The following is a 27,926-nucleotide window of genomic DNA, read 5'->3' on the forward strand; positions in this document are numbered from 1 at the left end:
CAGGGTGGCAGTAGCCGGTAGCAGGACTCAGAGCTTCAGGCAGAGGCCCAGTTGATCTGCCTTGTAAATCAGCCTCCGCCCCCACCCGAAGTGGGGGCTGCTACGGCTGTTTCTGCCCAAGGGGCTGGGCTCCCCTCCTGGGAGTCCCTCCCCACCCCCTGCCTCAGCACTTCCTGCTCTGGGCTTCCCTCTCTGGGCTGCTGTGAATGGAGGGGCAGGCTATGAGTTTTGGAAGTGTTGGAACTAGGATCCCTGTCACAAAGGTAGTCGTCTTTGCTCAGATTTACCCCAGTGGCTGGACGAAAGTGATATATCATGAAGGACAGTGGGAGATGCCGTTACTGAGCCTCGGGCTGAGGTGAGAACACAAATAGCTCTCTTAGGAAACCGGTCCTCCAGAGAGCAGGGGTTCTGTCCTCAGAGGGTGGGCTCATTCTCAGAGGTGGGAGCCAGGGATGGGCCAGGCCACAGCTGGCACTGAGTGTTTTGAATAAGCAAAATTACTCGAACACCCAGCTCCTCTTTCTCAATGCTTCCTCCCCATGAAAATGAGAGCCAGGTGAGGCAATATGCCTGCCTCTCACCCATGACACTTCTTTGGGTCTTTGAACCTTCAGTGAAGACCTCCAGTGCACAGCTGCCGCCTCACAGAGGGGAGGCCCTCTGCTGCTAGACTCCGCTTGAGTGTTCTTCACGCACAGATCCTGGAGGAGATGGTTCTGAGAAGCAGAAGGGACAGTCCATATCTGTCCCAGAGGTTCAGTTCCAGCCCAGATAGAGCCCAGTCACTTCCTCTTACCTAATGCACTCTTATCAAATGACTTAGCCCCGCTGGAGAGGCTAAAAGCTTAACCCATGATTTCCTTCCCCTCTGAGGCCTTGGCTTTCTGCAGTAGGTCCCGCTAGGGGTCTCTGTGCCACCTCTGACAACTACGAAGCCCTCCCCATGCCCTGGAACTACCCCTGTAGTTAGAAGCCAATACAGGAGAGTGTGTATGTGCGGGGGAGGGGAGGCTGGGGGGGTGGCAAGGAAGAACGGGTTAGATGAACAGATTGGTTAGCATTGGTGAGAATCAAAAGGTAAAAACTACAGGGCTGTGGCACTTGAAGGTGGAGGGACAGGCATCAGGAGTTCAAGCCTAGGCTACAAGCCCCTCCCCCGCAATAAAAGTAGTGAACTCCTCAGAGGAAGCTAGCTTAGAAATTGTCCCCAGAAAAACAATTCTAAGACCAAAGGGGCAGAGTCAGAGCAAGATCTGAATGAAACACAGGGAAACAGCTCCCAAGCTCCCAAGTGCATTAGGTAAGAGGAAGTGACTGGGCTCTATCTGGGCTGGAACTGAACCTCTGGGACAGATATGGACTGTCGTAAGGGACGCAACACCCCGAACAGGGGCTAGCGCAGGGTTCCTTCTGCCTCTCAGAACCATCTCCTCCAGGATCTGTGCGTGAAGAACACTCAAGTGGAGTCTAGCAGCAGAGGGCCTCCCCTCTGTGAGACAGCAGCTGTGCACTGGAGGTCTTCACTGAAGGTTCAAACCCTTCCCTCAACGTCTCTCCCCGCTCCCTCCCTCTATCCTTGGACCTTCCCAGGAGCCTCCTGGGAGCCCCTGCACAACTGGCTGTCTCCCTGGGATCAGGTTCCACCTCCGTTTGAATGAATTTTGCAAGGGAAATCCCTGCCCCTTCCCAAAGCCCTACACCTGTCACCTGCAACGGATCTGGATCTGGTCCCCATATCCAAGTTCCTCCTTCCTGTCTTGCCTGCAGCCGTAGGCCTGGAAGAGAGCCTAGAAGGGATGTCTCTGTTCCTCCTTCAAAGATTTCTGGACTCTTTGCTCCTTCAGTCTCTGGCCCTAAGCCCACAGAAGAAAGGCTTTACACCTTACCCATTGATGGCATCTTCTGGACCGGCTCCGGCTGTAACATCAGTAGTATTCTTTTGCTAAATCTGGATGCCAGCCAAAAGAGTGGCGAACTATTTGAAAGACCTTTCCTAAAGAGGGGTTTCCTCTTTTAAAAATACATACACATTGTCCAGCATGGTGGCGCATGTCTCTAGTGGCAGCTCTTTGGGGAACAAACTGAAGATTGCCAGAACGCTGGAGTTTAAGTTTTAAAAATATCAAGTTGACAAAGGGGAGGGGGGGCATGATGTAAATAATATCAGAGTGGCCATGGCTGAAGGAGGGAAGTCTCAGGAATACATTTGGGAAGCTGGCCTTGGACTGCCTCTTGGGCATTGCTGGTTGGAAGGCTTCCTGGCAGTCGGCCAATCTAACCCCCAGGGTGGACAGTGGAAGGGTAAGAACGCCCCCTGCTGGGCTCCTTGGAAAGCTGAGTCTGCTGGGGAAAGAGGCGGACTCAGGAATCAGCCACTCCAGGAGGTCCCTGGTAGATCTGGGTCATTTGGCGCTGAGTTTGACAGGTGGGAGCTGTGGGCTGCAGACTGGGAGGGGCTTCTACTAACTGGCTGTCTCTGCAGGGGTGCAGGGGGAGAGGGTCCCAGTCCCAGCTTCCCCTGCTCACTCATGGCACTGGACCCATGGAGTGACTGGATTTCCCATCTGCTCACCAGAAAAGTTCATATCCTCAGGTGGCAGAATTACGGACCAGGTAGATAATTTTCCTACTTGATGCAGTGGGATTCAGGAACAGGGAGGCACACTGTATGTGGGGCCTGGGGTCGGGCAACGGCTACCTTGCTCCTGAGATAGAGAGATATCGTTGCATCCTCTGAAGCCTGTTTCCCTCACACTACTCTATGAGCCCAACCAATTACCAAGGAGGACTATCTGGTGATACGAACCCTTTTCTGCACCTCATCTTTCTCACCTGTATAGTGGGGATAATCCTACAGCATAGGGATGTTGCTGAGCTTGCTTGGGGAAGGGGTGGACCCAGAAGCAACCACTCTAGGAGGATGCTGGTAGATACGCCATCTGTGACATTGAGTTTGACATGCGGGAGCTTTGGGGAAAGAGCTGATGTTCCGCAGTTGCCTCCCAAGATTGGGTCCCAGCCACCCAAGCTCACAGCCTGACCTAGGACACCCCCTTCTGCCTCTGGTTCTCCGGTGCAGGAACCACAGGCATCTCTGTCAATTCTCCTCTTACTCCTTCTCAGTGAGTTAGCTTCTGAACCCATGGCTTCTGCATCTGTGGCGACAACCAACCACAGATTTTTTTTTTTTGAGGCTAAAAATGGCATCTGAACTGAATATGCAGACATGTTTTCCTTGTCAGTATTTTCTATATAATACAGGATAATAAGTATTTACATGGCATTTGCATATCAGGCATAAGGGAATCTCCATATGACTTACAGAATGTGGCAGGTATGGTAGGCGATATGCAAAAGCTATACCGCCTTATATAAGGGGTATCTTTGGATTCTGGTGGATACGGAGACCCAGAAGCCAATGCCCCATGTATACCAAGGGATAATTTTACACATTCTTTCCACATATGTCTTCACTGAGTTGCTACACACACACACACACACACACACACACACACACACACACACACAAACAATGATGCTTGGACCCACCTTCCCAGCGCAAACCAAATTAGAGATGCTTCAACTATGGTCTTGAAATTGGCTGTCTCCAAGCTGCTGTCTCACACAGATACCAGCACTGTGGCTCAAATTATTAACAAACCACAGCTTTCCGTGTGTGTCTCAGCTCAACCCCCACAGCGGATAGGACAGATATGAGGATGAGGACCCAGGGCAATCACTGTCCAGCTGTGCATCAGCTGCAACTCCATTAGCTGCCCACTGCAGTGCTGGGGGCTGAGTGTGAGTGGAGGCAGAGGCAAAAGATGGAAACGGTGCCAAGGAACTAAAGCAACCAAGAAGCTTCAAGCCTCATCTGAAACTGGAACCGTTCATTGCCTATAATCCCAGAATTCACAAGGCAGGGAGATTGCCACAAATTGGTAGCCAGCTTGGGCCACAGAGTGAGGCTCTCACTCAAAAATTAAAATAAAAAAAATTAAATTATATTAAATTAAATAAAAAGAGAGTTCTCTGTAGCCAGGAATAATGGCATATGCGTGTAGTCCTAACACTCAAGAAACTGAAGCAGGAGGATCACAAGTTTGAAGGCAGCCTTGGCTACATAAGATTCTGCCTCAAAAACAAATAAATGAGTAACTAAAAGTTCTCTGGAATCCCAGGAGTTACATGTTTGCTTGTCCTCCCCGCCCAGCCCTCTGCAATACAGGAGAACCACCTGGAATGTCCCCGTGGAAAGGAACAGAAAGAGCCTCAGATATGTTTTTGGTTTTGGTTTTGAGACAGAATATCTCCGCTGTAAGGCCCTGGCCACCCTGGAACTCACTATATAGATCAGGTTGGCCCTGAACTCACAGAGATCCACCTGCCTCTGGCTGCTCCGTGCTAGGATAAAGTGTGTGCCACCACTCCTGGCTGTAAGTTTCCTTTTGAGGTGTCATTTTGGATCAAACTTAATCTGGTCTATGCTCAAGGAACCTAGGTGATAGTCCCAGGTCCCAGCAAAAGGACAGCTCAGTGATCTAATAAGCCTAGTCATGTCCCAATCCGTCTAGTTCTAAAAATCCCACTCCCATCAGGAGGGCCAACCCTGTCTCTGAGAGATGGTCACCTTAGGAGTGAGAGCGACAGATGACAGAAAAAACCTGACACTTGACTCAGCATGTATTTTTTAGACATGGTCACTTAGCTTTTCTGCCTCTGTTTATATATCTGTAAAAGGGGCCTGTTTTCCTATGGACGATGAGAATAAGTTAGTTGATGTCTGTCTGTGAAGCACAGTGCATCACACATATGAAGTGTCCTAGGTGGGATCGATTGCTTCTGTCTTTATTCCTAATTTGGTCCACCTCCAGCTTTTTTTTTTTTTTTAAATTAGGGCCCTAGGGAAACCACGGCCTCTTGGTTGTGTGACTAGCAGGAAGCTAGTCATTATGGGAATATTTGGAGAGAATTGGGACCAAATGCAACCTTCTCTGCTGGAGCAACAGCCCAAACCCACAAGGTAAGATGAAAGGGCTTCATTGAGGGATCCAGGCTTGGCTCCAAGACACAGGCTGTACAGGGACGGGATGGGGGAAGTGTCGGCTTAGCAGACTCATGTGTGAATAAAACAGGGATTTTGCTGACAGCCAGCTCCATCTGAGTCAAAAGACAGAGCTGCCAATAAAAGCGGACACTCTTGAGTTGCTGGGCTGGGATGCCTGTGAGCCTCGCAGTCCCTCATCTTGCAATTCCATCAGAACCGCCTGCCAACAGACACGTTCCCTGCTGCACCCAGACCCTTGGAATCAGGATCCAGAGTGAGAGTGAGGAGAGGACAAGGCAGTTAGGCAGTTTGGACCGTCTTCAGATCTTCACTCTTTGGTACCAGGAGCAGCCAGTGCCCTCGAACTAGTGCCCCATTCTCCCTCTCTGTATCATTAGGCCACATCTGAGATAATACTTGTGTATTTCTGTCTGCGTTGCTTCATTGCAGGGAGTGCGTGAACTGGAGAGCATTTGCTAGATATCAGCCAGGGTGCAGGAGACATGCAACATGTTGTTGGAGCAGGAGAGAAAGCACCGGCATCCAGAAGCTCTACCTGCATAAGGGCGGCTCTTATTCTCTGGGTCCCAGATGCCAGAAATAGAGATGACCTTGGGGCTGGGAGTGTATGGGGAGGGTCTCCTTTCAGAGAAAACACTTCTAAAGTGGGAGTATATCAGGACAAAACTGAGAAAGAAATTATCAATGATATGGCCACAACCCAGAATGCCTCCATAGACAGTGGTGGTTTGAATGAGATTGCCCTCATGGGTCTGTATATTTGCATGCTTAGTCCTCAGTTGCTGAACTGTTTGGAAGGATCTGGAGGTATGTCCTTGTTGGAGTAGGTGTGTCCTTGCTGGAGTGGGTGTGGCCTTGCTGGAGTGGGTGTGGCCTTGTTGGAGTGGGTGTGGCCCTGCTGGAGTGGGTGTGGCCTTGTTAGAGGAAGTATGTCCCTGGAGTTGGGTTTAGGTTTCAAAGCCTCTCTCTCTCTCTCTCTCTCTCTCTCTCTCTCTCTCTCTCTCTCTCTCTCTCTCTCTCTCTCTCTCTCTCTCTCTCTCTCTCTCTCTCTCCCCCTTCTCTCTTCCTGCCAATCTGTGGATCATGTAGTAAAACTCTCAGCTACTGCTCTAGCACCATGCTCCCACCATGATGATAATGGACTAAACCTCTAAAACTGTAAGAAAGTCCCCAATTAAATGATTTCCTTTGTAAGAGTTGCCTTGGTTATGGTGTCTCTTCACAGCAATGGAATAGTAACTTAAACAGGGGGCTCTGGGGCTGGGATGTCCGTGCGAAGCGACCCTCTACTGAATAAAGAGTTCTGTACCTTTGAGATGGGTCTTGAAGCTGGGTAAGGCAGTTCTGTTTGGCAGCTGAAGGAAGTCTCTAGGGGAAACTCAGTCACCAGCCCCTAGCAGCCAACACTCCCGAGAACTTAGTCCTAAAGACAAGACCAAGGGTCCACCTGCAGCGTCTCCCTTCTCAGAGTAAGTCCCTTCTACAAGGACTAACTCCTTCACAGTGCTGGCATTTTCCTCTGGGAAACTTACAACATTTAAATGGATGAGCTAATGGTCCCACCACCACAGTCAACCTTAGTGTCACAACAGATATTTCTTTCCCATCTCTGTCCTCTATTGTCCATTTCGAGTTTTTACCTTCAGTGTGACTGCTGCCTGTCTAGATGGGTTACCTTTCCAACCATGCATATACCTAGCTTGCATCAAAATCAGGCAAGGGCATACCAAGAGGCAGCACGGTGGATCCCCCGGATGCCAAGTACAGTTTCCTTACTCTGTTACATGATGGCAGTCTGCTGGAAGTGGTGCACATGCTTCTGATCTCTGTAAGTTCGAGGCCAGCCTGATCTATAGAGCAAGTTCAGGGCAGCCAGAGCTACAGAGAGAAACCCTATCTCTAATAACCAAAACAAAACAAACCACAACCCCACACAATGGTAGTCCTTTCTTCCAAAGCACAAGGGTCAGTTACACCTGCCAGTAAGTGACTCCTGATCTTGCTTACTGGTTGATTTCTACAAGGATTCTGGATAGAAAGCAGCACATTTTATAGGGGTGCTATTCTATTCCTTTGGGGGAACTCTTCCTCACTCTGAAGCCAAGTTCTGAACCCTGGGGGTTCCTACTTAGAACTGAAGGAACACAGGGAATGGTAGGTAAATGACGTCAGTCTTATTTCCATCTCTGGTTTCTTAAGATTTTATGCTGGGCCATGGTAGCATATAATAGATATTAATTAGGGTGTACACATCCTCTGGATTGCAGAGGCCCATCTTCTTAGCACTTTAACTGCACTCCAGAGAGGCTGGCCCATTCTTGTCTCAGCTCTGTGCAATCTGTAGCCTCAGAGGAGTGAGTTGTCCAAGAGGCCAGAAGACTCTGTGATCATCCACCTTCTTTTGCTATAGAGCACCATTCTGTGAGACCCCTTGTCAGCAAGTGAATAATTTCTTTTTTTTTTTCCTTTTTTTTTTTTTTTTTTTTTTTTTTGGAGCTGGGGACCGAACCCAGGGCCTTGCACTTGCTAGGCAAGCGCTCTACCACTGAGCTAAATCCCCAACCCCAAGTGAATGCTTTCTAAGCATCCCAGAAGTGATCTGAATTTCAGGTGGAAAGCCAACCCCATATCCAGAAAACATTCCAGTTTGAGTCAAGTGACACACCAGTGCTTCTAGAGCAAAACAGGTGCAACAATCAACTTGTTACCTCATGGCCATTTGGTTCTGGAAGGTAGTAGATAAGTCTGTTTTGCTGTGTGTTGTGACAGCATTGTGGCTCCCATCCAGACAGACCACACCAGGCCAATGCAGCTCCATGCACGAGAGGTTTATAGTGAGGGAAGGGAACAAAGGGGGCGGGCGGCAGAGACAAAGGGGGAAAAGAGAGAAGAAGGGGCAAAGGTCAGAAAGGGTCTGTCTGTCTTTTATTTAGGCTGCGATGTGACATCACCGCTCGCTGGTAAAGTGGGAGGTAAACCAAATGGATGCTGGGAGTGTATGGCATTGTCGTGGCAACAGATGCATAGGTCCCTATCGACTATGAGTGATGTCACCATCATCGCTGGGTTCGGAGGTGAACTGTAAAGCCGGATCCTGGTGCCAACAGTATGGGAGTCCATTCTGGTGGACCACCCCTACCATCACTTACAAGCCTGTACATAACCTCCATCTAGGCCAACAGGGCTGTTCATATGACTGCTGAGTCAGACATGGAGGTCATTCTATCTACTTGGTTGTTGAATATCTCCTTTGTGGTGGGTTCTTCTGAGCGGACATTAACATTACGCACTTTCCCATTTCATACCTGTCTCCACAGATGGACGCCTCCCCAATCCCTAGACTTCCTTGCTCTTCATCTGCATTTGCTGCGACTCCTGTGCCTGAACAGACACTCAGGGTAGGCCTCTATACTGGATGGCCGTGATGATGATGTAATCTCCTGTCAGGTAGCAGCATTACTTGGATGCTGTGTCTAGCATTTAGCTTTCCTGCTTGCCCCAGTATTCAAGTATTCAGTGTTCAAACAGTGATGGGTACCTCCGAAGAAGTGGGGAAATCATGATAGCATTGTCAGAGTGCTTTGGGAGAGCCTTCCTCTTGGAAAGGGGACCTCTAAGCCAATGTTTCAGTCAGTGCTGTATTGCTGTGGAAAGGCACCGTGACCACAACAATCTTCCAGAGAGGGAGCATTTAATCGGGGCTGGCTCACAGTCTCTGTGGTTTAGTCCATTGTTATCCTGATGGGAGCATGGTGGCATGCACAGGATAGCTAATCTGCTGACCTGTTCTCATTCTTTGACTTGTTCTGTCTTTACCTGTCTCTGTAAAACACAGGGAGCACACTGTGAACCCTGAGATTGTATTATTTACTGAAGAAGGAAAAAAAACCCTGTTTCTAGTTGTGGTGTGGTTCACCTTTAGCACACGCCTTTAATCCCTCTGCTGGAATAAGATGTGCCCTAGTATACACATTTAATCCCCACAACGAAGGTAAAGTCAGTTTGTAGAAGGAAGCGCCTGTGTTTGAAAGTGATGTCTGATTGAGTGGACAGACAAACTGACGAATCAGAGGAAGATTTGACAGAATAGGATCTTCCCAACTCTCATGAGAAGACAGAGGAAAGGGATGTTACTTAAGAGAATGGTGCAGAGAAAGGAAGGAGGGAGGAGGTGGCTTTACCAGGAAAGTTTTACAGAGACAGGTGAAGACAGAACAAGCTAGAGAATGAGAAGGAGCCAGAAGATTAGAACATACTGTCAGTTAGTATGAAGCCAAGCAGAGCAATTCAGGAGAGGCCAAAAGAAAGAAGCCAGATTGAGTCAAGTCAGTGTGGAGAGGAACCCCGACAGCTGAGCTGAACCAGTCAGCCAGAGTTCAGAAAGAGCTGGACAGGGCAAGCTTACTCAGCAGTAAGTCTCAGAGGCTGAAAACATTATAGGCCTAGATAAGAGTGTAGGAGACTAGAAGCTTCCAGGACTAAGCCTAAGTTAGCAGATGGATGCAGTAGGCCTTGGGGAAGACAATTACTTCAGGAAAATAAAAGTTACTTTTATAGCGGCAGGCAAGCAGACATGGTGCTGGACAAGTAGCTGAGAGTTCTCTCTGCACCCAAATCCCGTGGGAGGGAGAGCTAAACCTTCAGAGAGGCAGACAAGCCTGGGAAACCAGAAGAGACTGCTCTCTGCACACACATCTCGGACGCCAGAGGAAAAAGCCAAAGACCATCTGGAACCCTGGTGCACTGAAGTTCCCGGAAGGGGCGGCACAGGTCTTCCTGGTTGCTGCCGCTGCAGAGAGCCCGTGGGCAGCACCCCACGAGCGAACTTGAGCCTCGGGACCACAGGTAAGACCAACTTTTCTACTGCAAGAAAGCTGCCTGGTGAACTCAAGACACAGGCCCACAGGAACAGCTGAAGACCTGTAGAGAGGAAAAACTACACGCCCGAAAGCAAAACACTCTGTCCTCATAACTGACTGAAAGAGAGGAAAACAGGTCTACAGCACTCCTGACACACAGGCTTATAGGACAGTCTAGCCACTGTCAGAAATAGCAGAACAAAGTAACACTAGAGATAATCTGATGGCGAGAGGCAAGCGCAGGAACCCAAGCAACAGAAACCAAGACTACATGGCACCATCGGAGCCCAATTCTCCCATCAAAACAAACATGGAATATCCAAACACACCAGAAAAGCAAGATCTAGTTTCAAAATCATTTTTGATCATGATGCTGGAGGACTTCAAGAAAGACGTGAAGAACTCCCTTAGAGAACAAGTAGAAGCCTACAGAGAGGAATCGCAAAAATGCCTGAAAGAATTCCAGGAAAACATAAATAAACAAGTAGAAGCCCATAGAGAGGAGACACAAAAATCCCTGAAAGAATTCCAGGAAAACATAAATAAACAAGTAGAAGCCCATAGAGAGGAGACACAAAAATCCCTGAAAGAATTCCAGGAAAACACAATCAAACAGTTGAAGGAATTAAAAATGGAAATAGAAGCAATCAAGAAAGAACACATGGAAACAACCCTGGATATAGAAAACCAAAAGAAGAGACAAGGAGCTGTAGATACAAGCTTCATCAACAGAATACAAGAGATGGAAGAGAGAATCTCAGGAGCAGAAGATTCCATAGAAATCATTGACTCAACTGTCAAAGATAATGTGAAGCAGAAAAAGCTACTGGTCCAAAACATACAGGAAATCCAGGACTCAATGAGAAGATCAAACCTAAGGATAATAGGTATAGAAGAGAGTGAAGACTCCCAGCTCAAAGGACCAGTAAATATCTTCAACAAAATCATAGAAGAAAACTTCCCTAACCTAAAAAAAGAGATACCCATAGACATACAAGAAGCCTACAGAACTCCAAATAGATTGGACCAGAAAAGAAACACCTCCCGTCACATAATTGTCAAAACACCAAACGCACAAAATAAAGAAAGAATATTAAAAGCAGTAAGGGAAAAAGGTCAAGTAACATATAAAGGCAGACCTATCAGAATCACACCAGACTTCTCGCCAGAAACTATGAAGGCCAGAAGATCCTGGACTGATGTCATACAGACCCTAAGAGAACACAAATGCCAGCCCAGGTTACTGTATCCAGCAAAACTCTCAATTAACATTGATGGAGAAACCAAGATATTCCATGACAAAACCAAATTTACACAATATCTTTCTACAAATCCAGCACTACAAAGGATAATAAATGGTAAAGCCCAACATAAGGAGGCAAGCTATACCGTAGAAGAAGCAAGAAACTAATCGTCTTGGCAACAAAACAAAGAGAATGAAAGCACACAAACATAACCTCACATCCAAATATGAATATAACGGGAAGCAATAACCACTATTCCTTAATATCTCTCAATATCAATGGCCTCAACTCCCCAATAAAAAGACATAGATTAACAAACTGGATACGCAACGAGGACCCTGCATTCTGCTGCCTACAGGAAACACACCTCAGAGACAAAGACAAACACTACCTCAGAGTGAAAGGCTGGAAAACAACTTTCCAAGCAAATGGTCAGAAGAAGCAAGCTGGAGTAGCCATTCTAATATCAAATAAAATCAATTTCCAACTAAAAGTCATCAAAAAAGATAAGGAAGGACACTTCATATTCATCAAAGGAAAAATCCACCAAGATGAACTCTCAATCCTAAATATCTATGCCCCAAATACAAGGGCACCTACATACGTAAAAGAAACCTTACTAAAGCTCAAAACACACATTGCACCTCACACAATAATAGTGGGAGATTTCAACACCCCACTCTCATCAATGGACAGATCATGGAAACAGAAATTAAACAGTGATGTCGACAGACTAAGAGAAGTCATAAGCCAAATGGACTTAACGGATATTTATAGAACATTCTATCCTAAAGCAAAAGGATATACCTTCTTCTCACCTCCTCATGGTACTTTCTCCAAAATTGACCATATAATTGGTCAAAAAACGGGCCTCAACAGGTACAGAAAGATAGAAATAATCCCATGCGTGCTATCGGACCACCACGGCCTAAAACTGGTCTTCAATAACAATAAGGGAAGAATGCCCACATATACGTGGAAATTGAACAATGCTCTACTCAATGATAACCTGGTCAAGGAAGAAATAAAGAAAGAAATTAAAAACTTTTTAGAATTTAATGAAAATGAAGGTACAACATACCCAAACTTATGGGACACAATGAAAGCTGTGCTAAGAGGAAAACTCATAGCGCTGAGTGCCTGCAGAAAGAAACAGGAAAGAGCATATGTCAGCAGCTTGACAGCACACCTAAAAGCTCTAGAACAAAAAGAAGCAAATACACCCAGGAGGAGTAGAAGGCAGGAAATAATCAAACTCAGAGCTGAAATCAACCAAGTAGAAACAAAAAGGACCATAGAAAGAATCAACAGAACCAAAAGTTGGTTCTTTGAGAAAATCAACAAGATAGATAAACCCTTAGCCAGACTAACGAGAGGACACAGAGAGTGCGTCCAAATTAACAAAATCAGAAATGAAAAGGGAGACATAACTACAGATTCAGAGGAAATTCAAAAAATCATCAGATCTTACTATAAAAACCTATATTCAACAAAACTTGAAAATCTTCAGGAAATGGACAATTTCCTAGACAGATACCAGGTATCGAAGTTAAATCAGGAACAGATAAACCAGTTAAACAACCCCATAACTCCTAAGGAAATAGAAGCAGTCATTAAAGGTCTCCCAACCAAAAAGAGCCCAGGTCCAGACGGGTTTAGTGCAGAATTCTATCAAACCTTCATAGAAGACCTCATACCAATATTATCCAAACTATTCCACAAAATTGAAACAGATGGAGCCCTAACGAATTCCTTCTACGAAGCCACAATTACTCTTATACCTAAACCACACAAAGACACAACATAGAAAGAGAACTTCAGACCAATTTCCCTTATGAGTATCGACGCAAAAATACTCAATAAAATTCTGGCAAACCGAATTCAAGAGCACATCAAAACAATCATCCACCATGATCAAGTAGGCTTCATCCCAGGCATGCAGGGATGGTTTAATATACGGAAAACCATCAACGTGATCCATTATATAAACAAACTGAAAGAACAGAACCACATGATCATTTCATTAGATGCTGAGAAAGCATTTGACAAAATTCAACACCCCTTCATGATAAAAGTCCTGGAAAGAATAGGAATTCAAGGCCCATACCTAAACATAGTACAAGCCATATACAGCAAACCAGTTGCTAACATTAAACTAAATGGAGAGAAACTTGAAGCAATCCCACTAAAATCAGGGACTAGACAAGGCTGCCCACTTTCTCCCTACTTATTCAATATAGTTCTTGAAGTTCTAGCCAGAGCAATCAGACAACAAAAGGAGATCAAGGGGATACAGATCGGAAAAGAAGAGGTCAAAATATCACTATTTGCAGATGACATGATAGTATATTTAAGTGATCCCAAAAGTTCCACCAGAGAACTACTAAAGCTGATAAACAACTTCAGCAAAGTGGCTGGGTATAAAATTAACTCAAATAAATCAGTTGCCTTCCTCTATACAAAAGAGAAACAAGCCGAGAAAGAAATTAGGGAAATGACACCCCTCATAATAGACCCAAATAATATAAAGTACCTCGGTGTGACTTTAACCAAGCAAGTAAAAGATCTGTACAATAAGAACTTCAAGACACTGAGGAAAGAAATTGAAGAAGACCTCAGAAGATGGAAAGATCTCCCATGCTCATGGATTGGCAGGATTAATATAGTAAAAATGGCCATTTTACCAAAAGCAATCTACAGATTCAATGCAATCCCCATCAAAATACCAATCCAATTCTTCAAAGAGTTAGACAGAACAATTTGAAAATTCATCTGGAATAACAAAAAACCCAGGATAGCTAAAGCTATCCTCAACAATAAAAGGACTTCAGGGGGAATCACTATCCCTGAACTCAAGCAGTATTACAGAGCAATAGTGATAAAAACTGCATGGTATTGGTACAGAGACAGACAGATCAATGGAATAGAATTGAAGACCCAGAAATGAACCCACACACCTATGGTCACTTGATTTTTGACAAAGGAGCCAAAACCATCCAATGGAAAAAAGATAGCATTTTCAGCAAATGGTGCTGGTTCAACTGGAGGGCAACATGTAGAAGAATGCAGATCGATCCATCCTTACCACCCTGTACAAAGCTTAAGTCCAAGTGGATCAAGGACCTCCACATCAAACCAGATACACTCAAACTAATAGAAGAAAAACTAGGGAAGCATCTGGAACACATGGGCACTGGAAAAAATTTCCTGAACAAAACACCAATGGCTTATGCTCTAAGATCAAGAATCGACAAATGGGATCTCATAAAACTGCAAAGCTTCTGTAAGGCAAAGGACACTGTGGTTAGGACAAAACGGCAACCAACAGATTGGGAAAAGATCTTTACCAATCCTACAACAGATAGAGGCCTTATATCCAAAATATACAAAGAACTCAAGAAGTTAGACCGCAGGGAAACAAATAACCCTATTAAAAAATGGGGTTCAGAGCTAAACAAAGAATTCACAGCTGAGGAATGCCGAATGGCTGAGAAACACCTAAAGAAATGTTCAACATCTTTAGTCATAAGGGAAATGCAAATCAAAACAACCCTGAGATTTCACCTCACACCAGTGAGAATGGCTAAGATCAAAAACTCAGGTGACAGCAGATGCTGGCGAGGATGTGGAGAAAGAGGAACACTCCTCCATTGTTGGTGGGATTGCAGACTGGTAAAACCATTCTGGAAATCAGTCTGGAGGTTCCTCGGAAAATTGGACATTGAACTGCCTGAGGATCCAGCTATACCTCTCTTGGGCATATACCCAAAAGATGCCTCAACATATAAAAGAGACACGTGCTCCACTATGTTCATCGCAGCCTTATTTATAATAGCCAGAAAATGGAAAGAACCCAGATGCCCTTCAACAGAGGAATGGATACAGAAAATGTGGTACATCTACACAATGGAATATTACTCAGCTATCAAAAACAACGAGTTTATGAAATTCGTAGGCAAATGGTTGGAACTGGAAAATATCATCCTGAGTGAGCTAACCCAATCACAGAAAGACATACATGGTATGCACTCATTGATAAGTGGCTATTAGCCCAAATGCTTGAATTACCCTAGATGCCTAGAACAAACGAAACTCAAGATGGATGATCAAAATGTGAATGCTTCACTCCTTCTTTAAATGAGGAAAAAGAATACCCTTGGCAGGGAAGGGAGAGGCAAAGATTAAAACGGAGACTGAAGGAACACCCATTCAGAGCCTGCCCCACATGTGGCCCATACATATACAGCCACCCAATTAGACAAGATGGATGAAGCAAAGAAGTGCAGACCGACAGGAGCCGGATGTAGATCGCTCCTGAGAGACACAGCCAGAATACAGCAAATACAGAGGCGAATGCCAGCAGCAAACCACTGAACTGAGAATAGGTCCCCCGTTGAAGGAATCAGAGAAAGAACTGGAAGAGCTTGAAGGGGCTCGAGACCCCAAAAGTACAACAATGTCAAGCAACCAGAGCTTCCAGGGACTAAGCCACTACCTAAAGACTATACATGAACTGACCCTGGACTCTGACCCCATATGTAGCAATGAATATCCTAGTAAGAGCACCAGTGGAAGGGGAAGCCCTGGGTCCTGCTAAGACTGAACCCCCAGTGAACTAGACTATGGGGGGAGGGCGGCAATGGGGGGAGGGTTGGGAGGGGAACACCCATAAGGAAGGGGAGGGGGGAGGGGGATGTTTGCCCGGAAACCGGGAAAGGGAATAACACTTGAAATGTATATAAGAAATACTCAAGTTAATAAAAAAAAAAAAGTAGCTGAGAGTTCTACATCGGATCCACAAGCATGGGGAAGAGAGAGACACTGGACTTGGTCTTTAAAAGTCCCAAAGCCCATTCCCAAACCTTCCTTCAACCTATTCCAATAAAGCCACACTTCCTAAATCTTCTCAAGTAGGGTCATTCCCTGGTGACCAAGTATTCAAGTATATGAGCCTATGGGAGCTATTCCTATTCCAACTTCCACAGTAGTTTGAATGTAACAGATATGAAAATAGAATTAGGTTTAGAAACTGGCCACATACGTAGCTTTTTATTGGCACAGCTGCCATTGATCTCTTGTCTTTCGCACTTTGTCTTACTAGTGCATCTTTAGTGCACTTTACAGCTTATCTTGTGCATGTGTGCACACGTGTGTGTGTGTGTGTGTGTGTGTGTGTGTGTGTGTGTGTGTGTGTGTGTATTAGTAACTGGTGGGACTGGGTTCTCTCCTCTCCTTCCAGGGATCATCTCAGGTCTTCAAGTAGCAGCAGCTTTACCTGCTCAGCCGTCACCATGGCCCTGTTAGCATACTTTGATGGTACCAAAAAATGGATTTTAAGGTGACATTTTCACACATGTCGTTACTATACTTTGATGGTGTTTAGCCTCCATTGTCCTCTCTTGCTCCGTCTCTCCTCTCTTGTTGGTCTCCTTCCTCCTCTTCCACTTTCCTTTCTTTTTTAAAAATCTAGATCCCTGTGATGGGTAATTTTGGTTGTTAACTTGACTACATCTGGTATTAACTAAAACCAAGCTGTTGGGCTTGTGGTTCGGGGATGCTCTAAATCAGATCATTTGGAGTAGGAAGACCCACTCTAAATCTGGGCCACACCTGCTGATGGCAGCCCACATAAGAGACCGTGGAGAAGGAAGCACTGCTTCTTGCCTGCTTGCTCTCACTCTTGCTGGCAAATCCATCTATCCTGCTGCTGCACCAGTCCTTCACCAACTTTAGAACCAGCATCTCCGGCATTTCAACGTGACTGAATACCAGCAGCTCCCTCAGGACTCCTTTAGACCATCAGAGACAGATCATGACTGCAAGGATTCTAGCCTGTAGACTGAACTAGATTCACAGCCTCTACAACATGAGGCAGCCATTGCTGCTTGGACTCCCTGGACCAAATCCTGTAAGACAATCCATTTTATCAGTTCTGTTCCTTTAGAGAACCCTAATACAAGTTCTTGTGTGAAATTGGTCTTTAGGTTTGGCTTATGATCTCAAGTTAGGTCCATAACTTCCTCCTCCTTTCACCCCCCCTCCCCCTTCTTCCTTTCCTCCTCCTCCTTCTCCTTCTTCTTCTCCTTCTTCTTCTTCTCCTTCTTCTTCTTCTCCTTCTTCTTCTTCTCCTTCTCTTTCTCCTCCTCCTCCTCCTCCTCCTCCTCCTCCTCCTCCTCCTCCTCCTCCTCCTCCTCCTCCTCCTCCTCCTCTTCTTCTTCTTCTTCTTCTTCTTCTTCTTCTTCTTCTTCTTCTTCTTCTTCTTCTTCTTCTTCTTCTTCTTCTAAGACAGGGTCTCTGTGTGTAGCCCTAGCTATCCCGGTACTCACAGAAATCCACCTGCCTCTGCTCCTGAGTGCTGGGACTAGAAGTGCGTACCAGCACGCCAGCTTGATATTCTCTTTCTTGATGATGGTTATCCTAACTGGGTAAATGAGGGTGTTATTTGGCTTGCTTTTGCCTGATGGATAAGGATAAACACCCTCTCCTATTGTATTATTTTTTATATTTCAATAATTTTTAAATTATTTATTTATCTTTAAAGATTTATTTTTATTTTATGTATATGAATGTTTGGCTGAGTGTCTATATGTGCACTGTGTATGTGCCTGATGTCCACAGAGGCTAGAAGAGAATGCTGGATCCCCTGGAACTGGAGTTACAACTGTAAATCCATGGAGATGAAACTCAGGTCTACTGCAAGAGCAAATGTTCTTAGCCACTGAGCCATCTCTCCAGCCCTCCCTGCCCCCTTTCATGTGTTTATTGGCTATTTATACTTTTTCCTTTTGAGAACTCAGTGTTCAGTCCATTCACTCATTTATTGGTTGGGTTATTTGTTACCTTGGTGTTTAACCTTTTAAATTCTTTTTTAAAATCTTATTTAAAAATGTATGAGTGTTTTGTCTGCATGTGTGTCTCTGCACCACAGGCATGCCTGGTGCTCTCAGAAGCCCTGAGACAGGTAGCTGTGAGGGGCCATGTGGATACTGGGAACCGAAACTGGATCCTCTGGGAAAGTAGTCAGTGCTCTTAACTATTGAGCTATGACTCCAGCCTCTGAATTCTGCATATAATCTGGATATTAGTCCCCTGTCAGATGCATATAGCTGGTAACCCCTACACACACTAACACCCCCATACACATACACACACACTGTCCCTTCACACTGGCATCCGTTTCTTTTTCTATGAAGAAGCCCTTTCAGCGATGGAATGGATCCAAGATGTCAGTTCAGACTGGTTATCGGAGCTCCTGGAGGCCCATTCAGAAGGTCTTTGCCTAGTCCTACATCTGGAAGTGTTTTCCTGTGGAAGTTTCAAAGTTTCCAATCTTATATTAACTTCGCAGACCTGGGGCTGGAGGGATGGCTCAGTGGTTAAGAGCACTGACTGCTCTTCCAGAGGTCCTGAGTTCAAATCCCAGCAACCACATGGTGGCTCACAACTATCTGTAATGGGATCTGATGCCCTCTTCTGGTGTGTCTGAAGACAGCTACAGTGTACTCATCTATAAGAAATAAATAAATCTTTTAAAAAAAAGTTTGCAGACCTTTTCAGAGACTTCACAAAGTCAAAATTATTTTCACGATACTAAGGTGTCTGTTCTGCCTTTTAAATGGCTCTGACGTTTGCACCAGTGGTACAAACAAGTAGTGTGAAGGAAGCAGCAACACGGGGACTGTGAGTTTAAGAGAGGAAGGGAAGAAAAGGGAGCAAGCCCCAGGTTCACTGAAGAACATGTTCACAAGCAAAAACCGTGCTACACTATACTAAATCACAAACGACACCTAGGCACAGCTCCTTCCAGCATTCTCAGTGGCAGAGGACTGTAAAGCACTCTACTGCACACAGAAGTGTGACTGTCCTTTGGGGAAACCTCTTGAGTGACTGGGCTGTGACCTGAGCCAGCCACCTTTGCTGTGGGACATTATCCTCACTTGAAGAATAACGACATAAAGCCATTGTCACACAGGCTTGACAACTTGGCAGGCGTTTTCTCAAATGTGAACCAGGTGTCCCTGTCACTTTAAGGAAAACTGACATCTGGTGCCAATGATAAAAGTCTGACCTCTCAAGTAAAAATAGAATTTGGAATAACCTGTGTCCGCTATATTATGAACTTGATTGATTTCCCAGGGTTTGCTTAAACTGTTTCTGGTATTCCCAAGTACAATTGTTATATTGCACCACTAAATGTATTAATATTTGGAATTATGCATGCCACTAAGTCAATATTTTCCTAATAGCTAAAACAGGATGTTACAAAATCATACGTAGATAAAAACGCCTTCCCAAGAGCAAGGTAGACGGTGACTTTAATCAAGGAAGTATGGAAAGTTCATTGATAGAGTAATAATGGGGTATGGCTTTTTCTGGTTGGTTGGTTGGTTGGTTGGTTTGGTTTGTTGTTTTTGTGCTTTTTTCTGTTTTTGGTTTTTGTTTGTTTGTTTTGAGACATGGTTTTTCTTTGTAGCTCTGGCTGTCCTGGAATTCACTCTGTAGACTTAACCCATCTTGAACTCTGAGAGCCGCCTGTCTCTACCTCCTCAGGGTTAAGATTGAAGGCCTGCGCCGCTGCCACCCCCTCCCGGCTAGTAATAACGTTTTATAGTCTGCATTGCAACTTCCACTTAGCACTTGTTGAGATTTGGTGTAGTACAAAAAATAGCCACGATGATCCGAAAGACTACTAAAATACTCTTCTATTTTCCAACCACATATCTACATGATGCCAGATTTTCTTTATATATTTTGACCGAAGGAACACAGTGCCAGCGAAAGTAAGCCTCCAGCTGTCTTCTATAAAGCAACGTTCAAGAGAGTTGTAAAAATGTGAAAGTGGCCAGGCGTAGTGACACATGCCTTAAATCACAACACCGGGGAGGCAGAGGCAGGCAGAGCCCTGTGCATGGAAGCCTGGCCTCATCTACATAGCAAGTTCCAGGCCCACCACAGACACCTGTAATCCATCTTGGAGACTTGGTAAGTCTAACTTACTTTAAAAGTAACCAAGTTACTTTAAAAAGATTTTTTTAAAGAAATATATTGATTTTCATAAAAACATGTCCTTTATTCACATGCAACGGGACTGAAATGTCCTAACGAATTAATAGTTTATAAATCCCTGCCTCCTTTCTAATGTGTCAATTTATCGATAATTATAACCCACACAAAGAAAAAGGTTTGTTTATGTGCAATGGTGTTTTGCCTATATGTATGCCTATGTGAGGATGTCAGACCTTAGAGTTACAGACAGTTGTGAGGCGCCATGTGGGTGCTGGGGATTGAACTCATGTCCTCTGGAAAAGCAGACCATTCAATGCTCTCAACCGCTAAGTCATCTCTCTAGTCCTACAAAATTGTTTTGTTGACCTCAATGTTTTTCATGTCTGTCTCATGTTGCTGAGATTGGTCTTGAACTCCCAGCATGAAGTGGTTTCCCTACCTCAGCCCCTCAGGTAGCTAGGACTACATGCTTGTGCTATGAAGAGTAGCTCTGGAAACCTGAGGTAAAGTGCTTGAGAACTTCGGGCACAGTTGAGGCACAGTGGGCCACTGTGAGCGCCTGGCCCCACTGGATGCTAACTCATGTTAGCAATCTTGACAACTGGCTTCTGATACTTCATGGGGCCAGTTCTAGGAGGAACTCTTGCTGGCCTCCGGAGGACAGCTCAGACCGAGAAGCTTCCTGGTACAATACGGGTATCCTTCCCACCAGCCATCCCTCACTGATTTGATACCTAAGTTTGTCTGAGCCTTCTGGCCAGACTTAAATAGTCTGGGCACACATAGAATATCCACAGTAGCACCCCAACTCTTGGGGTTTTTTTTAACCCTTCTTCTATGGCAGTTCTGGTATTCTGTTTTATTCTGGTGTTTCTCCAATCTCCCAAAGTCTTTGTCAGCGTCCTAAATCCTTCTTCACAGGCTGGTTCAGCCCGTCCCACCCACTAACCTATACTGGACATCTGTCTCTGCCAGTACGGGGTGTCCACATCTGCAACTCCTTCAGGACGCAAGGCGCCTCCTGTTTTTCCCAGAAGGGCCCTGCAGATCTCTGGATGGGTTTCATTGCCGTTTCATTCTCCTTAATGGTCCGGTAAAGAAAGAGGCAGCTTCCCTCCCTGGCTGGGGACAGTTCCCAGGAACAGTAGCAGCAGGGAGCCATCCATAGCCAACACTCCTGGCACAGCATCTCCCTCCCATGGTCATAGGGCTGGTGCCACACAGAATCCACTAGAGAGACAAGGTTTGGCTGTGCTTCCGAGCAGAGTAGAGCCAGAATCAAGCATCTAAGTCCTGGAGTCAGTGAGACTTGGGTGTTAACTGAAGTCTAGTCAAGTGACCTGAGATAAGCACCTTAACCCTTTTGAAGCAGTTTCTTCTTACAAAACGGACGGAGATAGATATTAACGACCTGATATATGGCAGACAATTATGACTGTAGATGTAGTGCCTGGCACATACTGAGACTACAGGCTGTGCTGCTGCTTTGACTGCTTCAAACTTTTCCAGAGGCCAAAAGGGTTTCTTCGGGGATCAGACAACGAGGCTCGTCGCAGAGACAGTCATTTAGTTGACGCGGCACAGCGCCCCGCAGGAGTGTTGCACAAGAGGCCCTAGGGTGGTTGAGGGTTCACCAAAGATGGCCTTTTGGATCCATTCTGTCCCCAAACTTGCCTTGATTCTTGAGTTCCTGCCTAACCTTGGTGGGAGAGAGGCACTTAGAAAAGCATATTCACTTTAAGGCCACTAGGGGGCCATTTAGTTGCCGGCAACAGGAATACGCTAATGGTTTCTTAATGGCTCAGGCACCAGGGAGATCAGGCTCAATTATATCTGAAAGCATTTTGAGTTCCAGGGGTAAAAGACACTATGTAAATCCAGATAATAAATAGTGCTTATTGACGACAGGTTAAAGAATCTGGCACTGTTTCATTTGGGGAAGAATAGGGAGAGGAATTGAATAAGGGCTTCAAGTACATCATTGTTTAGAATAAAAAAGGAGTGACACGTTGTTTTCCAACTCTGCTGGGAAGCAAGCAAGAAAAAGGAAGTGTAATTTGCAGCAGAAATATGAAGAGGCAATATGGAGTGCATTCCAGAAAGGGAGTCAAAGGGGCTCCGGGTGTTTCTTATATGAGATCTTAAGTTGTAAGATCTTTACCTTGGGATGGTGCTATGATCAACCCTGCCAGGAAGGTCGGAGAACAACTGAGAAAAGAGAAAGCAAGATTTGATAGCAATTCTTGGAACTTTAATGCTACAGGCCACCTTCAAGACCTGCTCTGGCTGCCCTGGAAACAGTACCCCACCGCGTGTGTGTGTGTGTGTGTGTGTGTGTGTGTGTGTGTGTGTGTGTGTGTATGTGTGTGTGTGTGTGTGTGTGTGTGTGTGTGTGTCTCATACATACGCACATAGACACACATGGCCTATCAATCCACAGGAGCCAATAAACACTAAACTCCCAATGTCCTTGTAATTTCTCAGAAATTAAAAAGTCACGGATTCCCTTGAAATAGCATTGGGTGGGCCATTGCTAGAGGCGCAGCCCCACCTGAGCGTCCAACCCGCACCGGATTAGAAATGTGGTTCCAGCAGCCCACTAGCACACTGCATTCTGTAGCTGCTTCTGTGCTTAGGGATGGAAAATTTGGGGAAGGGCTTATAAGGAAAGGCAAGTCAAAGGCTCCTGGAAAGGGAGAAGTGGACCGGGCAGAGGGAGTCCTGCTTGGGGGTTGGAGGACAGGGGTAGAAGCCAGCCAGGCCCTTGCAGAGGCCACACCCCACCCCAACTACATCAGGAACAACAGTCCTCTCTCCCACACAGGGCACATCCGCTGAGATATCCAGGCTGCTTTGGGAACACAAGCAGGAGGGACCCAGAAATCAATCGCCAGTGAATTACAAAGAGAAATCAGGGAGGAAAGAAGCAAAGGAGAAGAGGGTGAAGGCATAGAAAAGGTGGTACGGAGGGGTTGCTGGCATCCAAAGAGCCCTAAGAGTAAACAAAGTCTGAAGCCCACTAGGAACAAGCCTCAATGGGAAAAGACAATTCTCTAGATCCTAGGACTGAAGAGGCTCAATGAATGAAAACGCTGGGAGATGTCCTTCACCAGTTCAGTGCAGCCCCTAGGGTACAATTCAAATCCAGTCAGAAGACCAGAAAGTAGGACCTGAGACCTGTTGTGGGATTTGAGATTAAGGTGGCAGGCGAGTCTAGGAAGAAACTCAACCTTTGGGTCTGCCCCTGAGGCTCGCCGTAGCCTGACTCGGGGGTCCTAAGAAGACCCAATCAGGCAAGATTCGAGTGGTCTTAGAATCTAGCCCAATAGAAGAAGCGCGACAGACCGCGGTTTCGGTGTGAGAGCGCCAGGTTTCCAGACCCAAACCAGGCTCTGGGGTGAAGGGGTCTGGGACATTATCCTCTCCTACGCGAGAGCACCAGCTTAGTGTTAGCCACACTTCGGAGACCTGGTGTACGTGGGCCTGTTTAGTTCTCCCATCTACTACCTCCTAGTCTGGGGCCATGTGAGGAGACGCCGGAGTTGACAGCTCTCCAAGGAGCCTGCCCCTCCCTGCCACCTCCCCATTCTGCACTCCCTCCCTCAAAGTGCCTTTCCCCCTTTAAAGAAGCGCCTGTCGCCCCTTTAAGGCCCAGCCTCCCTTAACTCTCTCTTAACTGGGCGTCCCCCACGGGGCCCATGACGCCTCGCCGCAGCCGCCTCCCAGCTCTGCACTTCCGGGCCCCTACATCGCCCTTTTAAGGGGCAGCCCCCCGGCAGCGCGCGGCCCCGCCCCCTGCACCGGCGCGCCCGGCGGGGGAGCCGGGCTGGAGCCGAGCGCGCGGTCCGCGCGGCCACTGGAGACCAGGCGGCCGGCGGCCGGGCAGGCGGCGGCAGCGGATGGGGACGCGGAGTCGGGCGGCTGTGGCTGTGGCGGCGGCCGGGAAGCAGCTGGCGGGCCGACGGCGGCGGCGGCGCTGGCGGCGGTGACAGGCCCAGGCCCCGGCGGCGGTAGCGACGCGGTGGCGGGCTGCGGGCGGGCGGCGTGAGGAGCAGCGGCGGAGCGCGGGGCCGCCGGGAAGCCAGGGCGCCGAGACGCCCCCTGCCCAGTCCTCGCAGGCCGCCAGGCCCCCTCCAGCCGGGGCCGTGGAGCACCGGGGCAAAGGCCGGGGCCCCCCCATGAAGGAGCGCGACGCGGCCCCGGCCGAGCGGGGCAAGCCGGCCACCTACACCGGGGACAAGAAGGCGAAGATGGCGGCCAAGACCAACAAGAAGTGGGTCCGGCTAGCCACGGTGTTCGCCTACGTGCTCTCCGTGTCGCTGGCCGCCATCGTACTGGCCGTCTACTACAGTCTCATCTGGCAGCCGGTGGGCGCCGGGACCTCGGGGGGAGCCGTCGGCCCGCCCCCCAGCGGCTCCAACACCACCGGCCCGTCTGGGACTTCGGGGGCGGCCGGGCCCAACACCACCAGGTCGTCCCGCCGCGAGGCGCCACGCGACGCGCCCCCGCTGCAGGCGGCGAGGCCGGCGCCCCCGGAGCCTGCTGTAGACAGCCCCCTGGCCGGGCCGCTCCAGCGGCCGCGGGGGCCGGACGAAGACGGAGAGGAAGCGGCCGAAGAGTCCCGGAGTCGTTGAATCTCTCCGTGTTGGGGACGGTCGGGAATCATCGTCCCCCAAGCCCCCAAGCGGGACTTTGCAGCAGGACCGGCTCCGGAGCCCGCCGGAGTGACCCCAACGCGAGCGTACGCCCCCACACACCTCAACGATAGCCAGCTTGCCCCGGGAGCCGGTAATGCACAACCGGATCTTCAGCCAAGGGACCACGATTCGCCGGGGACTCCGGGTTTGATCTTCCCAGCACCGTGCAGCGCCGAGGGCCCTGAGCCATAAGGGGAACTGGGGGGATGGTGGGGAGAGCCTAGCACCCAACCTTTCTGCGCTGCTAGCTCTGGTGTTTCCTAAACGCAGGGGGTGACTCGGGCGCCCCCTCCCCAAGACTCAGGGGAAGGTAGGGAATTGTGTAGGGGCTCTTTTTTAGTAAGCTGAGGCTCTCCCGAAGAAGAGAGCACCAAAAGTAGCGGAGCTCAGGTACGTCAACCTAGTTGCAGTGGCCAGACATGCGTTTAATTTATAGATCCCTGTATATAGTTGTTGACATATGCACTAGACGCTATAATCACATAGGACTATGTATCTCCCCACACCCTGTGTAGCTACTGAATGGTGGGGTCCAGCAAGGGCTATTTGCTGGCCTTCAAATTGCACTTAGCCTGAGGGCACAAACACAGCTTTTATTTTTCTTTTCCATCACCCACTCTTTCACCTGTTCTCCTCCTGTTTCAGAAAGATAAGTTTCTGACGTTCTTACACAAGAGTATAATCATTCTTAGACTGCTACCATGACAGTGGAAAAACCTTAGCAATAGAAACTGTTTAGGGAGAGTGGGGACTGTGCTGATCCCCCTCCGGTTCCCATCCTAGTGCTCCCACCAAAGTGGCTTCCTGTTGTAGCTTGAATCTCTGGATCCGTGCCAGGGGCAATGGAGAGAAAGAGTAAGGCTGCTGTGTTTAGATTGGTCCCTTCCCCTCACAGAACTCCTTTAGGAAGAGCAAGCCTTTTTAAGTATACTGATTGGCAAGTGTTTTCTCCCATTCCTTTCCCGACTCCTCAACTATCTTATCGGTTCCAGATCTTGTCTTATTTAATTTCTTGCTCTTCTAGATCTTGTCTTACTCATTTTTGCATTTCCTATTTTCTGAGCCCAACACAGCAGCTTGCTGTTAGGAACAAATCAGTTGCAAAACCAGAGCTTTGATGTGGTTCTGAGTTGCTTTATTGGGTAAGAAAGAGCAGAAGGTAGACTTCAGGCTCAGGAGTGTGCTTAGATATCGAGTAAAGAGACCGGCTATGGGAAGGTTGAATTGGCAGCTTGTCTTTCTCATTCCTTATAAGCTTCCACTTAAATGCAGCCAACAATTTTCTAGAGGTGGTGACACACACACACACAGAAACACACAGCTCCAGGGCAGCAGGAATTATTCTTTGTTTAGATTCCATTCCCTCCTGCCACTTGCTTTTAGGCAATAGAGTGTGGGTAGTGACAGAGATCAAACCCCCTAGTGTTTCCTTTTTGGGAAATAAGCTATTTAAAAAAGAAACAAAACAGGAACCTTGCCCACCTTAGTCCTGAAACTGTCTATCCACTTTTCTGGCCTACCTTGTAGTTAGCTCTGATTCAGGTTTACAGGACAACAGTCTTGATTTAAGCCATGTCCTGTCCTGGGCAAGAAAATAGCAACTAAGCTGGCAGCCTCCCAGCAGGCTGCCAACACCCCAAGGTGTCTGGGCTTGGAGATTTCTTCACAGCTGATGAGGACTTAAGTCATTAGGAAGCCCATGGGGACTTTTTAAATTTTTGATGAGAGACTGGGGGGAAGAAACATAAAATGCCACTTTGTATCTTCAATAATAGCCTGTCATTTATATTCATGGTGTGAATTTTTAGTCCTATATTTTAATAATTTGTAAATTGATCTCTTATTCCAAGAATCCTCTGGACTCGTGGGAGAGTGTCTGGGAGTCCATTCCTCTTCCCCTCCTGACCCTGCTTTATGGACTGTTTAAATCCACTTTGGATCAAAGAGTTCAGCAAGACCACTTGTGGTCCAGCTGGCCTCCTGACTCTATAAGCCTTCACTGGAATTGGGACATTTTCTCCAGCCCTAGCTGTGAACATGACCAGAGACATTATTTATAATTCAGCCATTCAAGATATACCTGTACTTTAAAAGTCCTGTATATTTTTTAAAAGTTTTATTTTTCAGGTGAACAAAAATACATTCTAAGAACTCTGCCTAAGTCTGTGTAATGGATCATTTCTCACTGACTCGGTGGAGGAGGAGCAGAGGTGGTCTCAGGTGCGGAAACTGTGATGGATAGGTTTGCAAGGAAAAGGCAATTGCCTTGCTGTTCTCAGTGCCTGCGACTGGACATCAGAGAGGGTAGCAGGGTCCATCTTAATCAGGGAGCCACTGGTCAGAAAAGGGTGCCAGCTTTTGCCACAAAAAGTTCTACTCTACAGGATCCTTAAGTGGATACTTAGCTAAAGGACTAGTGAGTGTGAATACTGTGTTAGTCACAAGCATTTAGCTGTCTGAGGTGAAGATATGGTTGCCTGCTGGCATCACATTCTCACCCTAAACCTTTGGCCTTTTGCTAACTCAGGAGGTACTGACACTGGGAAAGACAAAGCCTTGCATATGCACTGCCTGATCAGAGCCTGTCACCCCTGGAGCCAAGCTGCTGAGACTGTAGGTTGCTTTAAAGGTAAGGGTTTTTTCCTACCCTTAAAGCAAACAAAAAAGATCTGTGGGTGAAAAGTATAAATATAAGGGATTCGTTATGCTGCAAAAATACATGGTACGAAATTGCACTCAGCTCATTACCAGACAATGGAGCTCAGTACAAATCCGAAAGAGAAGCCAGTGTTGGTGGAGCCCCCTGTGGCCTGCACTTCTCCAGAGCAGTTAGTGGGTAGCCACTGTGCTTTTACTTCACCTTGTAGTCTGCAGCGAGGCAAGGAAAAGGTCCGCCTTCCTTTATTTCCCTCCTCTGCCTACACAAAGGCTTTCTGTGAGAGGGCTTGGTACAGCAGAGCAGGAGAGAGAGAGTTTGTTGGCTTTTGGGCACAGCCCCTCCTTTCTGCAGATGGGGACATGTGGCTTCTACAGCTGCACATAGCTTACC

The 27,926-nt window shown here is 47.1% G+C and overlaps 1 protein-coding gene and 1 long non-coding RNA gene across 6 annotated transcripts; both read left to right on the plus strand.

The window, feature by feature from the left end:
• The first annotated feature begins 19 nt into the window (after positions 1 to 19).
• LOC102548045 (uncharacterized) lies at positions 20 to 18,705 on the plus strand. 5 transcript variants are annotated; one of them, XR_015684551.1, is made up of 5 exons: positions 189 to 358; positions 4,901 to 5,026; positions 8,389 to 8,469; positions 16,414 to 16,512; positions 18,368 to 18,705. It is a non-coding gene; the product is annotated as an uncharacterized LOC102548045 (long non-coding RNA). The 5 variants fall into 5 exon arrangements; XR_015684552.1 differs by lacking the exon at positions 16,414 to 16,512 and having other exon boundaries at positions 20 to 358; XR_015684553.1 differs by lacking the exons at positions 16,414 to 16,512; positions 18,368 to 18,705 and adding an exon at positions 9,629 to 11,006 and having other exon boundaries at positions 176 to 358.
• A 5,330-nt stretch (positions 18,706 to 24,035) lies between these two features.
• On the plus strand, positions 24,036 to 27,038 carry Inafm2 (InaF motif containing 2). The gene is given in 1 exon segment (NM_001431871.1): positions 24,036 to 27,038. A coding segment is annotated over 1 exon segment (456 nt). The 5' UTR covers positions 24,036 to 24,358; the 3' UTR covers positions 24,815 to 27,038.
• Positions 27,039 to 27,926: the final 888 nt, after the last annotated feature.

Source organism: Rattus norvegicus, chromosome 3 (genome assembly GCF_021556685.1).
Source record: "Rattus norvegicus strain SHRSP/BbbUtx chromosome 3, alternate assembly SHRSP_T2T, whole genome shotgun sequence".
NCBI classification, from domain to species: Eukaryota; Metazoa; Chordata; class Mammalia; order Rodentia; family Muridae; genus Rattus; species Rattus norvegicus.